The sequence below is a fragment of the Botryllus schlosseri genome, chromosome 6 (assembly GCF_051294905.1).
Source record: "Botryllus schlosseri isolate E-star chromosome 6, Bs_hap1, whole genome shotgun sequence".
NCBI classification, from domain to species: domain Eukaryota; kingdom Metazoa; phylum Chordata; class Ascidiacea; order Stolidobranchia; family Styelidae; genus Botryllus; species Botryllus schlosseri.
In genome coordinates this window covers 7,139,243-7,156,903 of record NC_137241.1, presented here as the reverse complement: position 1 = coordinate 7,156,903, position 17,661 = coordinate 7,139,243, and the positions used below count along the sequence as shown (strand labels likewise).

The 17,661-nt window shown below is 40.8% G+C and overlaps 1 protein-coding gene across 1 annotated transcript; it reads left to right on the top strand.

Annotated features, from left to right (window-relative positions):
• The first annotated feature begins 414 nt into the window (after positions 1-414).
• On the top strand, positions 415-11,301 carry LOC145440888 (uncharacterized). The gene is made up of 7 exons (XM_080318660.1): positions 415-623; positions 687-867; positions 6,134-6,279; positions 6,997-7,159; positions 10,633-10,706; positions 10,853-11,012; positions 11,086-11,301. The coding sequence occupies exons 1-7, from the start codon at positions 454-456 to the stop codon at positions 11,191-11,193; spliced, it is 1,002 nt and encodes a 333-aa protein (XP_080174786.1). The 5' UTR covers positions 415-453; the 3' UTR covers positions 11,194-11,301.
• Positions 11,302-17,661: the final 6,360 nt, after the last annotated feature.

The following is a 17,661-nucleotide window of genomic DNA, read 5'->3' as shown; positions in this document are numbered from 1 at the left end:
CTCGCAAATGGTTATACGCAGCCAATGACACCTTCTACATACATCCGTGACAACAGCAGCAAAAATGATAAATGAATGGAGTCCAAGACGCCTATGCCATTGTGAATTATATAATAAGTACACTTATTTACTTATAAAATATCATAGTTTCACTGGAAGCCCTATAGGTCACGAGACTCATTTCGCAACATGCCGATAATATTAATCATATATGCGAGCCTCTGCAATATGCTACAATCCCAACAGTATGTATTGTCAGTATACTTTTTTCTAACTGAGAAGAACTGGCTTCTGAGTATAGGTATCTCACTGAATCAGTTTCCGATGAAGCATTCATGGTTTCATCATCTCCTTGAAGGAGAAGGAAGCCGGAAGCTTGTTGCCGTCTACATGTGAATATAAACCATAGTGCCACCGTCGTTTCAAGTATAGAAGTTTTGTTTTCCTTCCAACATGACAACTACTATAAAATCGAGTATGTTGGCCGTAGTAATCGCCCTGGCTTGTGTGAGTGCAGTTTCAGCTGCGACATCTGCCTGTCCGGTTGACTGGAGCGATGATACTGCCGTGGGTACGGGCATAGGAATGACCGTATCTTGCGACGCAAACACGATCACTGTATCGTGAGTACATATGCATTCCCCGGCTTGTGGAATCCCGTCAAATCCACTTTAATATATTTTTAGAGTTCCGAACACCTGCGTTTTGACTGAAGCTGGTTTCGATCCGACCAGCGACCTCACGGTGAACGGGGAGACTGGCGCAATATGTGCCGACGCCGCGCTTACCGAAACCACTACTGCCTGGACTGTGGTGTTTGGACTTGACGAATGCGGGACAACGCAATCTACGGACGGTAGCACTTCGGTAAGCGAGGATCTAAATTCACTAATATGGTATGAATTGAATATGTTTACGCTTAGTGCGTAGTGCGTACGCATTAGACTCGTAATCAAAAGGGGAGGAATCCGCTGAATCCCCATGCAAATTGTCGACTTGGAAATAGTGCAGTCATTCGTTTAACAGTGTCACAACGGGCATTCGTAACGTCATGTCGTTATTATAAAAATTGAACCTAGAAAAACATTTTCATCCTGACTGCGCCTATGGTGAGCATAAGATATGACCGAACAGTCTGCCGTTAATGCGGACCTATTCAACTTTCTCTTTTCCCGGATGACCTTAATATTAACTTGTACTGTTCATGATGAGGTATATAAGAACCCGCCGTACATAGCAGTAAAGTCGGCGCCGACTTATAGGTAGGGCTGGGCACAATGATTCGAGTACTCGAATCTGAATCGAGTATTAATTTTAATGATTCGAGTCGAGTAGTAGAAGACGATTTTTTCGAGTACTGAAATTATACGCTCCTCGCAACTGAAAGTTAATTTGCTAACGAGAATTATTGGTTTGATACTATTTTCCATTGTTGAAGCCTTGAAACCTTGATTGGCCGTGTCGCAGCATAAGAGACATAGTACAAAGCTACGAACGTTACTGGAAATAACACATTTCCGAAGTCATGATCATCCCACAACATTGTCAAGAAGTGCAATGAAATCGGTATGGACGAAAAAATACCGAAGTATCGTTAATGTGACGGATAGCAGGCATTATGTTCTTCGTGGTGGCATAAGAGGGGCATATTTGACCTTTGACATAGTACATTCTGTTGTGACGTCATAATGAGTGATACTCGAATACTCGACTCGACTCGAAGCATTTTACGTGATTCAGAATCGAATCACTCAGGTACTCGATTTTGCCCAGCCCTACTTATAGGTCATGCAGTGCAGTGGTAATCAGAGAGCTTGACCTGCCGCAATTTTCATCTTTCGGCCTGTGAGATGAACGTCGTCTGGCCGGTTTCCTGGTTAGGGCCGGGTTCGTGGTCGACGTTGAAAAATATTTCGGGTTTGAATCGGGCAGAACAGCCAATTGCTAAAGTAATGATACTGATAATTCGCTATTTGATTTAATTGCTTTTACTTCTCCGATAGCTTTCCCCTCCAACTGCAGTCATTTTCAATTTTGTAGCCTACATGAATTGATGGATTCATTGTCTTCATTATTACGTAACCATACCGTACTGCAAGGGTCGGCAACCCGGCTCGCCATGCGAAATCGTCCGGTCCCCGACATCATAATAAGTTATCACCAGAATACGGCCTGCCGTTTGTTGTTGAGTTGCAAACTTCAGTGTTAGCACTGAGTAGAAAAATATGCGGAATTGCCACGATACAAGTACGTTGTACTAGTCTATTGTTGCGGCATAAAAATGGTGCGTTGCTGGTATAGGCCTACTAGTAGTATGTCCCATAATCTGAATCACCAACAGTTTCGCCACATCATACTTGGGTTTACCATACGTTTGGTTTCGCAAGTCTGAAAATTCTGAAAAAGTGTCCTCTTTCGCATTTCCAAAATACGGTAACCCTATCTTACTATAAGCAGAAAATATGGCGATGCCCTGTATTTCTGCGATGGTCGCTGGCTATGTCGAGGAAATATGCTTGCACGAATGTGTGAGTTGAGAAATGAAAGCAACTTTCCTTGAAAAGACAAATATTAACGCCACAGAATTCCGTGGCCGGAATAGGTATCTAAGCTTGCTTTCATAGTATATTTATTGTCACATCTGCACAAATTGAATTTGCCACTTCAGAATCAGAAACAACTGATACATGAGATGTGGAGGCACATACTCGCATTTGAAACAAAACTGCGACTCCGGGAATGTAAATTGGACAAAGAAAATTATGCTAACTTTCCTACACTGGAAGAGGGCAAACCTAGTTGCAGCATTGTATTTGTCACTGTGATATAAAATTGAGTTACTGAATTCTCCTCGCGCTTTTCCGACATTCGCTCTCTAGAAAATAAATTCAGCCCATTCAGTACTCCGTTTATGTGGACGTCAATAACATTCCCACAAAATTTCAAATGGAACTTATTGAAATGCAAGGCAGTGACAAATTGAAGGAATTATTTCATACGAAGGGCATATCGCTGCTTGACTTTTACAAAAAGTACCTCCTTGAAAGTGGCCTTTATCCCTGCTTGACCAACCATGCACAAGGAATGGCATCAATGTTTGGTAGCACGTACACATATGAACAATTATTCTTAACAATGAAATTCACGAAGAGCAAACTAAGATCGCGCATATCCGACGCATATTTAGAAAATGTTCTGGTTCTTGCTTCATGTGACTCGGTACCAGGTGTTAAAAAAAACTTTCAAAATGAAAGCAGCATCAAGTGTCACATTGATGCTGTGTTGTTTAAGTGTGAATACATTTGCTCTTTTTTGTGATTGGTATGATTAAGATCGCATGAATGTAGCGTAATATGCTGAAATGAGTGTGAATTATAGTATGAAAAATCCGTCCCGCGAACGAGTTGTACACTCGAGATTTGGCCCGTGACTAGCAAAAGGTTGCCTACCCCTACTATATATGTAAGTGGTTGTTAACGTTTGCAAGCCCGTGAGACTGGCTCATCTAGCATCCGGGATTCGGTCGAGAGAGAGAGAGAGCGAAAGATCAGATTTATTCTCGTCCGCACCATCGAGATGCTCAGACGATGGAGATGCGATCCCACCTGTAGATAACATTATCTAGTCTGCACCGCCATGCTTTTTCTCCTCCATGCTATCCCCGAAGGCTGAGCGCCGAGCGGGATAGCCGCTGATACCAGTCTTTGAGTCGTTGGTTTGAGCCGGTCGGGATCTGAATCCACGACTTAGCGAACAAGAAACCGGACGCATCACCATTATACAATCTCATCGGCTGAATCGCGGTTAAAAACCTCTGATCTATAGTATCTTCTGTAATCTCATTCTATTCTTACCGTGTTGTATTTTCAGGGCATGGTATGGTATGTAATGGAATGGGAATCTTCCATACTCCATACCCGACAAATCATTCCATACCATACTTGACAATTTTCCATACCGTAGCAACATTCTTCCATACCATATTTGATACTTTTCCCATACTTTCGCAACTTAACCAACCTATCGAGTGATATTTTATTTTTGACGCGTGGAAATGTTCCGGTATTTATATTCTAACTATTTTGGATGAGAGTATCCATTTAAACAGCCCCGTTTGACTAATGATATCCTCAGTTTCTTTATCTCATATGCCGTCAGCGATGTAGGAACGTATAATATAGGCCTATACACATGGGATTATTTGGAAATCACAACAGAATCTCACGACATGTAAATCTGGTATGGTAACGCACTGCTAGCAGTAATCTCATCTACAGAATTACATAAAACAAAGGTATTGTGAAATTATAAGATAGTTCCCAACCTTTATACACTTTAAAATTGCTCCTTCAATAAAATTTGGTAAGACTGAATACATACGAATACATATTCATATACATATGAACTTTTATTTTAACGAATCAGGTGATTTCAATCACACCATTTCGCATACGAAGGAATAACAACCTATATGAGGGAGATCGCGTGCCGCTGGCCGATCGATTCTCGCTAATTGGAGGCACTGATAATACGAAATACTGAATTGCAAAGGAGTGAAGGAATATTAGAGACATATACGATCGGCATTTCATACGGATGTATAATAAATGAAGTTGATAATGTAAAGAATTTGTTTTCCAAGTGAGTCTATTCCCAACCCGACCAGAAGCCCCTAAATTCCCCACAATTGGGGTATTCCCCACCGGTTCGAAACACCTGCATTCGAATATATCTTTAAATATAATTTTACCTCACTACAATCATTTTGCGACAGCTGATGAAATGTCTATTTTCCCCGCTAATCTGTGGGTCGCACTCATTAGCTTCATTAGCCAACATCAAGGTGTCCGCTGTCCAATGTCCGTTATATCAGAAATACCCATATTTCATGAAATTACAGTGCGTGTTTTAGGCCGGCATATCGTAACGTCGCTCAAGACAAGCTACATATTTTTGAATTACAATGATGGCTCTAACACATTTGAATAAAATATTCATATTTATTCCCGCAGGACCGTATCAAAGAACACCTCCCGCCTTCTGTCAAATCTTATACCTCGAAATCACAGCATAACAATCCGCTTGTTCTCGAACATATCAAGGCCATGGGTAAAAAGCCTTCCGTCGGCAAACAGTTACTCGAAAATCATACACGTGCTGCTGATTATCATGAGGACATGCTTTCTATATTGACTAAGGGTCGCAATTTATTTCATTTATCTGTTTTTGAGTCCACCATCATCACTATGAGTAAACCTAGTCCATGCCAACAAAAAGAATTTGTGTATCATTTGAAAATCGCGCATTAACTTGTTTTGCTTCGCTATCTCTGTGCCAACGCTACATTTCTCTTGTTTTTCTAACTTGCATATTTTCTGTGTGACGTCATAATTAGCGATATATATTGTTGTTAAACATAGTTATTCGAATTCTCGCATTATTGCTGACGATATCACCTGACGAGGGTCAGCCGAAAAGCTTCGGGAATAAATATGAATATTTTATTCGAATGTGTTAGGATGTTCTGTACTCCTAAGCGTCTCTTAATGATGGTTCTGTCAAGAAGATATCGCGTGATATCCCAAAGCGCAGAAAATTATATCCAAGGTTAACAAATTGATAAAAATATTCATGTAACTTCTACATTCTCAGAGTCTACGATTTTAAAAATTCATTGGTTATTTACGTGGTGGAAGTTACAAAAAGTGAAATGCAATTCTAACGCGACAGCGGTCGAATATCATTCATTTTTATGATATTTTAATTAGAATAATCATCAATAATATTATTTTCATTCATATGCGCGTCGCAAAACTTTGTTGTCTTCAAATAGATGTCGACCGGGCTGGGTGAGTCATGAATCACAATTTGAGATATGAACATAGACAGTGAGCGATTTTCTATATGGTATGCAATCAATTTGACAAATCGAAAGTAGGATTATTGTCATGGTTTTGGCAAAACTGTCAAAGTATGGAAAAAGTATGGAAGTATGGAAAACACGTTCCATACCATACTTGGGAAATTTCCATACCATACCATACTTGCACTTGTCCATATTCCATACCGAAATTTCGTTCCACACCGTACCATACTTCCATACCATACCATAAAATGCCCTATGTATTTTCAGACATATACCAACGCGCTTTCATTGTTCACCTGGGCAAATTCGAACACCGAAAATATATTCCGGTACGCATATGTCACCATCCCTTTTACCTGCGAATATCAACTGACCGCGTCCGCAGATTTAAATGCATTCACCGTTCCAGATACGTAAGTATCTCATTTCTGTTTCCGGTGCATATATGGAATAGGTTTCGGAACTAAACTGATATCCGCGATAAGTGCTTAACAGAGCTATATAGTAAGGGTCTTCAAAGGTGACTATTTTCTCTAAGCGTACTGGCTACATGATAAAATTGTTAGGTTACCTAATTTAAGCCTACACACCAGAAATCGGAAAATTTGGATTATGAATAAAATAGTATTTACGGTGACCAATTCTTTAATTATTTATTATAGTGGTGCCCACCGTAAATTCTATTTTATTCAAATCCAAATTTTTCGACGGCAATAACTCCGCTTCCACTGGTTGGAATTGAACCAAATTTGGTGAACATCGTTTCTATAGACAAACAAACACTTTCATCGGGTGAACAGAAAATTTTCAAATTTTTTGTTATTCATTCTTATAAAATAAATAGAAACTTTCTTCTCCTGTAGCAATGCGGCTACTGGTTGGAATTGAACCAAATTTGGTGTGTAGGCTTAAATTAGGTAACCTAACTATTTTATCAAGTACCCAGTACGATTTGAGAAAAAAAGTCATTTTGGAAGACCCCTACTATATAGTCATGCAATGACACAACGCGGTCGACGGTGGTATTCGAGCGCTAACAAGGACTTTCCATTCATGTAAATCAGCAGTCCTTTATACTCTCAGCGCCCACTTGGAGAACCGCTGATCTAATCCGAAGTTTGTGTTTGCAGCAATCTCGCTGGTGTTCAGGTCGATGAGGCTGGAGATTTCGGGGCGGTGGTTAAGGTCTGTTCGGATTCAGGCTGTGCCTCTGAAATTGCAGCGGGCGCTGATGTCAATATTTTGGATGACGTGTATGTTCTAATCACCACCACCCATGCTCTAAATATTCAAGTGAGTATAAATCGAAGCAAGTGGTGATAAGCTGGGATGTATGTGTGTTAAATACCTCAATGCTTGGGGCTTTTCGTCTGCACAACACGTCCTAGTAAACAGCACTCATGTAACAGCAGGATTCGTTACATAGCGAAATGGTCAGTCCACGAGATTTTATTACAAACTATTACGACTAGAGCTGCATTTAAAACAAACGATATGGGATAGTTGGAACCCTCAAAATAGTCGGTTCAACAATAATAGTACAGATATTTCGTCAAAGGAGCTATATTTACCCTATATTTTCAATTGTCAATGTCAAGTCACTATGACGTCCCAATTGAATATTCGTGACGTCATTGCTGCAAAAAAACAAAAAACAAAATAAATAACATGTTTTAAATTAGGGCCTTGTTTTGAAACATGCTTGTTTTAAATTGATTTTTGTTTTAAATGCAACCCTAATTACGACCGACCATTAATGAAATTCGAGAATACTGTCGAAGTGGCGCTATATCTGTTATGCTACCGCTACCGAGCCTGTAGTCGGTACTTGAGACCAGGGCTTTGGAGCCGGAGCCGGAGCGCTACATAAAATTCAGCCGGAGCCGGAGCCAGTTATTTGAGGGGTAGCTCCGGCTCCGACGTATTTCATAAGATGCTATGCAACAACCATATCTGCTGAGTTCACATAATTCAACAGCAGGCCTTCGCGAAATTAATAATCTTTTCCTCTTTGGCGCTACCTTTTCCGACCAACCATATTCCTGGGGATTTAACAGCAGAGCAATCATATGTTCAATGTTCAATTTTCATGCATGAGTGCTGTTCAATTTTCATGCTGAGTGCTGTGTGCGAAATATGCCAGTGAATATTGTGGGTATTCGGCATACCCGCAATTTCATCATCAGCATAACCTTGTTGGCCAATTGTACGGATCGAAAATAATGATCACTGTATTACGCGAAATGGGAGAGAGGATAAAAACGTGATTTCGTTGCACATGTCGATATGACGAGCACGAGCCGAGAAATTCCATCTCATCGTTGCTATGAATCGAATGAGCAAATACTCGTTCTTTCGTGATAGTTCTTTATTCGGGCCGCGAAATTGGACAGTGGTATTGAGTATGCAATCAGACATGCTAATTGGAATTCATTGCATGATCGTTAATTCACTCCAGTAAGGACTTTCGAGCGTAAATAGGCGATGGTAGAAGAGTAGCCGAAAACGCTGTTTCACTCAGCAAACGATTGTCGCGGTTCGAGCTACTCAATGCGATGTCAGGACCCCGTGATATTTTATGTTGGAGTCAAATTACTGATTTGATACGCGATTTCCATTTTGTAATCATCTGCTTCGTGAATTCATTCTTGATGTCTGCTTGATACTCTAGTATTCCCGGATTATCGCGCACTGTGACTTGTAAATGTGCATTGTGCAATGTGCATACTGCATAGTTTAATTCGTTATGGGCATGGCGCAATCTGCATGGCGCAGTGTTCAGTTCGATTATTCGATTCGTTTCAACGGGAAAATATCATACTCAGATAAACTTGATCGACACTGGATTGACTGGTAACGAGTGTACCAATATCGAACGTCAAACCATTGGCCATTGGTAGCCTACAACTCGAATTTCTATTGATAGCGTCGTGATATCCGCCCATATTGCTCTTACTACAGTTACAGTTGAATAATAATTGCACATCTAAAGATTGAATTGAGCTGTATGGCTTATGTTAACGAGTACGGTGTCAGTGTTAAAACGCCGCCTCAGAATTCTAATGCTGTACACAGCTATGGCACGGAGTAAAGTGCGTTCTAGTGCAACTGTGATGTTATCGACAATTGACAAGTATTCATTATGACGTCACAAGCCGGTACTGCGGCACCTATGTCTTCGTAGTTGCATCCGATGTTACTGAAGGCTGACTGACTCTAGATTACTATAGATAACCAACCTACGGGTAAATTAGTAATCTATATAGACCAGGGCGGGCCAACCTTTTCGGCTAAAGGGTTACATGAATTTGACGAACGAATGCGCTGCCCACTAACCGCACCAGGCGCGTCAAATTTTCAAAGTTAATATTATTATTACTTGGGTATATTGCGGGTCGACTGTATACCGCCCGATGGGTTCAGTTTGCAAGGACAGGACTATTCGGCATCTGGACTTTACTACTCTTTTTAGTTTATTGTAATGTACGACGATTTACTAAAAATGTGACTGGACCTTGGATCTGCCAATGCGTCGGAACTGATATTTTAGTCATCAACATCCCAAGTGTCGCGGACAGACTAATCATATTTTTGGTTGGCATTGCAAGTTCACAATCTGAGCAATTCAATTTCTATAATATAACAGAATTTCGGTAATATAATGGGAAATTAGCTCGCGGGCTACTCAAAACCTTCGCGGGGGCCACATATGGCCCTCAGGCCGCGGGTTGCCCACCCCTGATATAGACAGACATCTTCGATAGTTTTCAGAGCTGGAGCTGGAGCCGGAGCAGTGGTAATAATGCGGCTCCGGAGCTGGAGCCGGAGCTAATGTATGATAGAAGAAAGCTCCGGAGCCGGAGCTGGAGCAATGCAAATTTACGGCTGCTCCAAAGCCCTGCTTGAGACCAGTGCTGGGACCAAGTCACGGCCTTCGAGTCGGTACGACTCGATGCAAATTTTGACACGAGCTAACCATCTTACGTTTTCCCATTTCAAGTCAATATGAAGGCTCCAAATATATATGTTTGCGTGCACTAGTCCACGTCAAACTTTTCAAGTATGGTATTACCAGAGGCTCTATTATTTTCCGATCAGGACACCAATGAACAACATGATACACAATACACAGCGCGATGTAATGATTGTAGGATGCTGAAACGATCAAGTAATTAGTTTGGTATCCACCGCGGCATAATACCCGATGTAACAGTGTTCATTCGTGATCTATTCGGCTATCTCTTTGGCTCTTTTCCACTGTACATTCTCCATCGTCTGTGCTGTTTTTGTAAAGACGCTGTAAGCAACGTAGGTCGTAGATGAGTAAAAAAACAGATAAACCCCCGACACGTCGATTGACGAGGGTCTACCGATTGCCGAGAAACTGTTAAGACTATAGGACACTATGCTAAGACTATGTGAATTCGTCACGGTTGATTTATGTGAGTTCGTGAGAATGCTGCCAACGTCAAATATTATGGTAGTATGAATAAATGCAATCGAGGTTTGTTGATTGAAATGCTGTATGAAGGCTGTAGTGTGGATAGATACCTACACCTCCTGCAATATTCCAACCGGGGTTGGGGAGTATCTCGTGAATGAGCCATGTCATGTGTCTACGTATATCGCATATACCTCCAATTTAACTACGCAATGTGCACAAGTGCATACTATACAACATCCATACCCATATTTGTTATTTTTACTTTTCTCTTCATGAAAATCGCTGTTCGCTTTTAATTCATGGTCCATTTTCTTTCAAACAGATTGAATCGCTGGTGGCAACCGATGTCGAAGCCCCCGCCACTTCGACCAACACGTATAATCTGATTGATTCATAGTAAGTTTTTTATTATACGAATATTCCAAGCGCTATAAAAATATTAGACTTCAGAAGAAAATATTCGATGGCACAATATGTGATTACCGGGTAGCCAACAGCTTGACGATGCGTTTTGTGTTATTTAACGGAGCCTTCGCTTAAAGTTGTGACCAGGACGGAGATTATGGTTCAACCTATGCACCGGGAACTGGAACAACGACATACATGTTCAAAGCTTTCCAATGGAGCGACCATACAACAGAAATGTTCCTGACACTAACTTACACTTTATGCGACACAACTGGTAGCAGCACGTGCGATGACGTGAGTATGAATGTTCGAGCGTTTACTAAAGCTGGTGCGGGCGACTCATATCATTTTACATGAATTAACACAGCAATGCGCGACGACTAATCCTCCTGCCCGACGCCGTAGAGGCCTCGCTTTACTCTCCGATCAGCCTACTGAGACGCAGACCCTCGGACCTTGGAACGTGGTTGCTTGAGAGCAGCCTTGTCGCCGACAAAAGAACAATCAGACAACCGTATTATACTGTAAACGGAATGTTCTATATGATATAATTTTATTAAACGGGATTCAATATGTACAAAAATATTCCTGCTCTCAAGTTGAAATAGTGAATCATGGTTCAGATTGCCACTGGTTCCAAAGTGGGCGTCAGCACCCACTGGAGGCGTTCGAGACTCCTTGCCTACGCGCCCCGTTTCCCTACTTCCACTATACTCACTAATTTCAGTCACGTGGTTATGATTTAAGACGGGCGATTCCCAAAGTGGGCGGCAGTGCCTATCTGGAGGCGTTTGCGACCTCAAAGGGTGCGCAACCCATACGAATCGGGCGATTGGGGGCGCTGCGATTAACCGTGGGCGCTATGGACTATGCTAAACTGTGTCAGTTACTAGCTCTCTCTGTTCACCAAAGTCTGCGTTGAATATGTGGCTATGTCGTTCGCGGTCGTACCATAACTTGTCAGTGAAACGTATAGAGTGCAAGTTGTGAGCACACATTCAAACGCATGTACGAGGAAGGCGTTGAAGATTTAGCCGCATAGCGCACGAAACGAAACACGTGACTCTGACATAGCGTCCACATAACGTATATCGGACTGCCAATAAATAAATCGACACAAAAAGTCTTTGCGACAATGTAGTGACTGTGAAATTACACCAAGAAAGCTTTTTATCTGGAGTAGGAGGGAGTTAGGGGGCACTCGATAATCGATATCCGGTTTGCGGTTAACGGGGCGTTGTGTAAAACAAGCTTGAGAAACACTGTTTTAGACTATTTATACTTCTCAACAGTTTTCAGTTTATAGGCAGAACTACAGGCCTAGAATTTCTACTTGAAAATCGTTACTCTACTACCACTTGAAACTAAATGTACTTCTACTCCTACTTGGGTGCCAACGAATAACGATAACTACTTTGACAAACTAAGATCATAAATACAGTTTCGGAGTACGCAGGTAACATAGGTTCGCGTTATACCAGTTTTGCTATTTACTCAAGCGTCACTTCGCTAATTTTTGCATCAGCAATAATAGAATTGGAATAAAAAAGATTGTTCCCGTATATCAGTGGTTCTTGAAATTTTCAGACCGGAATCCAAATCTGGGTCATAATGGCATCTCGTGACCCAAGCCTCAAACATCAAAAGAATACATTTTAATATTAGGATGATACGTTTTACTGGCATGATTGACAAAGAGAACGCGTAAAGTAGAGTTGCCATAAGTCGAGAATTTTCTGGACATGTCCGGAATTTCACTGTTTAAACTGCGTCCGGGATGAAATGATAAGATGTGCTTATATGTCCGAAATTTTGAAGGCTTGAAGGGATATGATTTTTTTTTCGTAAATCAACATAAACAATTTATTATTTTGGGGATGATTTATGCTACTTGAAGTTTTTCTTCGCGCTGCGCGCGATTTAATGTCACATATATTGCCTTTAATATGGGTACCCCTGTCTTTGCAAAAATTGTTATAAAAAATGAATTAAATTTTAGTATCATTTACAGCAGGGCGGCAACTTCTGCAGTCGGCGGGCCGGATTGCTGAATCGATACATTATTCGCCCATTTATCCAGATATACAAGGAATAAATCGTATTTAATGAATGTATTTTAACGACAGCAATGTCATTTCCAAGCCGTTTCTCGCCGATAATGACGAAAACAATATGGATTTGAGAACAGCATTGTCATACAGCCGCGGCCATGTCTGCTTCTCTCTGATCAATGGGGCGATTTTTGGACATGTTAGAAAAAAGTCAAAATTAGGTAAATATTGTAGCGTTAGGGCAAAAAATGTCAAAATTGTTTACAAAGTTAAAACTTTTTTGCAACCTGCATTTCGTTTGTATAGTAGATTTTGCACTGTCGGCGAACTTATCATTTCACATTTTACAGCTTTTAGCCTGCTTTACAGGCCTGCCGTTGTAGCCGGCCCATTGTCTGCTCATTGTGAATAATAAACATTCAAATGAAACAAATAGGTTGACATGGTGTTATGCTCAACGTACCGCAACATCCCAGCTGAAGCAAGACTGCGTGGGCATTGCATGGTTCTTATGTCAAGAAGCGCATGATGAAAAATTGTGATGTACACACCATTGCCAGAATGAAGCAACACGGTTTGTCACCAGCAGTGTACGCACAGCTTCAGTGTTGTCAGCCAACGACTGCTGCTGTTGAACGTTCTTTCTCCATTCTTGTCAAGCTACTTAGTAAGGACAGACACTTTCTACCCGAGAATGTTGCGAAGTATCTTTCGTTGTACTACAATTTTTTTTTAATTATTTCTACCATAATGCGTAATGTAACTACTGGAATTCTTCATAGGACCAGATTTCGTTAAAAAAGTTTTTTCATGTAAAGATTTGTCCGTTTTTGAGGCAAAAAAGTTTTTTTCACGCCAAACTACTTCGTAAAGACAGACAGTTCGAACCAGAAATGAAGATAAGTAGTACAATTCTAACATTATGTGGAAAAACACCTAATTTCCATACGCTAGGTCAAATTTGGTCAAAATTAATATTTTTAAGGTAAAAAAATGTCGAAATTTTGATTTTTTATGTCAAAATCTTCCGTTTTTCAGGATAAAAAAAATCGCTTGACGGATCAATTACCACACGATGCAATTCATAATTAGGATTTCCAGGCGTTCGATAAGCCCGGTATCCCAAATTTACCAATATATCAATTCATTAGAGTTAAGTACATGGTAAATACCGACAACGTCAGCCTTCTCGTTACGACGAACTTACGCGTAAGCTCTACTCTCGCACGCTGCGCACACACGTATGTAATAACATACAGTCACAAAAATTTTGACGTTTAAGCTAGTAGTGAGGAATCTCGGCAGACTGGGGCCGCGGGCCACATTATCATGTAAGACGGTAAACTGTCCGCGGGCCGGACAAAATCCTGTCGCGGGCCTGATCCAGCCCGCTGGCCGTATGTTGCCCGCCCCTGATTTACTGTAATATACCTAGTTGTGATCGCAATTTTAAGACAACTGTATATTGCTAGTCTCGGTATAAGGCCTACGTTTGTATGCTTTTTTAGCCAAACACACTAGACAGTAGTTCTCAAGCTTGGTGTCGTTTGCCTATATCTGGGGATCGCGAAGATGTCGAACTTCACAGCTTCTAACATACGCCGTGAGTAATAAACTGAAACTGATACTAAGTCTGGGCAATTGTGCTGACCATTTGTTTAGTAATCAGCTTACCAAGTTTTGTGGTTATCCACGGAAATTTTTCCAATTGGAAATGAAGTCGCGACCATGAAAGGTTGGAAACCACCAGATGCGTAACCTGCTGATGCGGGCCGGCATTTCGGCTCCTAAATAGTCTTATTCGTGCGACAGGAACACAACTGAGCGATGTACAATTAAATATTTTGTAGTGATAAATGGAAGAACCCATATTATTGACAGAATTCATTCGCAAAATGTAACAACCAGATGGACATAGAAACCGAATGTATATAGTTAGCCCACCAGACGTTGCATCGATCACCCAATGGTTGGTCGTGGGACGTAGTCAGCGGTGGTCAAACTAGTCAAGAAAGCTACTCAAGCAGAAGTTGAAGTAGCGATGAAAAAATCTACTCAAGTACGAGTAGAAGTACTCCTTCCATATGCAACCTAAAGCTACTTGAAGTAAAAGTAGAATTTACTGACTTTAAATCTACTCAAGTAAGTAAGTAGTTGTGAAAAAGATCGCGATTCGTTCACATGGATTGTCAAAAGCTGCAAATTGAGCTTTGCGAATGGTGCAGGCAGAGCTTGATTCATATTGATGCAAACCAGGAGGTATCCAATTTTCGACAGCATAAGCATTCGTCCGCATCATGGAATGAAAATGATAGTATTGATATGGAAATGCGATACTAATCCTCTGTTTACTCGAACAGCCCGTTTTAGATAATGTCATGATATAGATATGGCTCCCTCCCCCATATTATAAGGCCCGTAGTTTAGTAGAAGAGGAATACAGAAAAGTTGTATCGGATACGGTGTAAACACTTTACGCGATTAGTAAACGTTGATAAAAAAAATATGCTAGATCATAAAAATGCTATATTGTGTAGCTTTATTTCCGGAAATTAAAGGCATTATTATTAGAGCCCGACCGATATTGGATTTTTGAGCCGATACCGATAAAACCGATATCCAGTACCTTCACCGATAACCTCGATATATTCAGCCGATATTCAAAAGATATGGAATCTAGCTCAAGCTCAAGGCGCATATTTAACACCTCAAGAGTATTTCTTTGAACAGATTTACAGCCATTGCCATGCTTGAACATGAAATGAATGATCTATAATAAATATATCAATAGCACCAGTCTAGCAGTTGCAGATTACAGTTGACAAAACATAATTTCTCGCCCCTTTCTCCAAGGAGTGAACTTCTGTGGTCTTCATAAATGATGTATATAGTACTAAACACAGCGAGTAGTCTTTCACTTGGTACCATAGTTAGTGGCAGAGCAAGAATTGGAAATCTTTCTTTATTTCGGTTCCACCACTCCGCTGCAGGGTATCTTTCCTTCAATGGTTCCACCAAATATTGATATTCTTCTGGTAGTGCACCTGGAGCCTTCAGCACATCATTAACAAATAGCTCAAGAGAATGTGCAAAACAACTCACATTGTTCGCGTCTGCTACTGCTCCACCCATCCCCTTGGGCCTTGACCATGACCAGCAATCAACTTATCAATATTTGACGCTCTTTTATCCGCATTGGCCCATGCCATCATAGAATCAAAGATTATCGTATGAATTGTTGGCTCTGCTCCACTTTTGCTTGATTTTCTTGCACTCTAGTCTCGCATATTCCCCACCATGGTGGCCGCTCAGGCCTCAGTCAGTCCGAGTCAGATGACTTTATATATTACTGGTATTTTTTGCTTTGTTGCCTTGGCTAGTGAGCTTCTTACACAGATACCACCAGGACTATCTACAGAAAATTGTTTCGACGCGACGCTTTTCTCTATCATCACGAGGGTCAGTCCAGCATGAATGAAGTTCTCATTCTCTAATCGATAGAAATCTTCTGCAGACAACCATCCATTCAGCTGCTCTCTGTCTTTGGTATTCGATCACTGCAGGGGGATTCCCACGAAGTCACTGGGGCATAACGGTGAAAGTATATTTCTCACATAGGCCTACTGGCCAGCATGCGCTATGCAGCTTGGCCATTTATTTTTATAATTTACCGACATGCAGTGAAGACCTCACATCTTCTCTGACTCCCTACCACCTTGTTGTGACGTCACGAAAATGGCCGATATTTTTTTACCTCCAATGGCCGATACCGATATTTCTTTCCAAGTGTGATATCGACTCGATATTATCGGCGAGCCGATAATCGGTCGGGCTCTAATTATTATACACTTGCTTGTATCCTTCAACATCTATGTTCTCAAGACAAAAGAACTGATACTAATTAGAACTCAATGTATGATACTGCGAATTGAAAGTGAAATATAAATACTACTTCTAAAAGCGGAAAATGTATTTCATGTCTTTAGTCCAGAAAGTTTCAAAGGTGGTATGCTAAAACAAGTCTAAAGCTAAAAAAAAAGTCAGAGTCCACTTTTCCAGATTAGGACACGCCATGGACTGCTACATTACGATATGATAAGTAAACGCTAGATTGCGAAACATCAGTATCACACATGATGGGCCATATATATTGTGATGAACTATTTCATGTGGGCGACAATGCGGTGGGAACGGAACCACGCAACCCACCACCTAAAATATATTCACCGATACTTTCGTGAAAACATATTTGTCATTCCGAAACTACTGTGCGCTAAGCGCAACGACAGTTCTGGGATTTATTTGACTTTAATGAAAATTAAATGTTGGTACTCCGTGAACCAGCCCCGAAATTCCTCAGGCTATCCCTCTTATAGGGGGATTAAACAAGGGCAGTGGAGTCGGTAAATTTTACCACCGATTCCGGCTCCGACTCCGACTCCACACATTTTCAATATTCCGACTCCGACTCCTGAGTCTTTAAACGTACCGACTCCGACTCCGGTTCCGACTCCGACTATTTTCGTAAGAGAACTCCGACTCCGACTCCGACTCCAACAGTATTACCAATTTACTTTGAAAATTATATGCCACACTGTCGGTTTAATGACTATCATACAACCATTACACATATGCAAACATATGATTAACGGAGGCGTGCAAAATTGTTTCATTGTGGCACAGCTCGAATTATCCACTATGCAATTAACATGAAATAATGATTTGCTAAATATCAATCCTTTTTCATAATTTATAAGTTTTTATAACAGGGACTCTCTAATATCCTAATATGTATGAATCATTCAAATACGACATATATCCAGTCCTGTATAATTAAAATGTACATAAAACATTAAAGTGTAGATCTTGTGTATGAGTCAGCAACAAATACG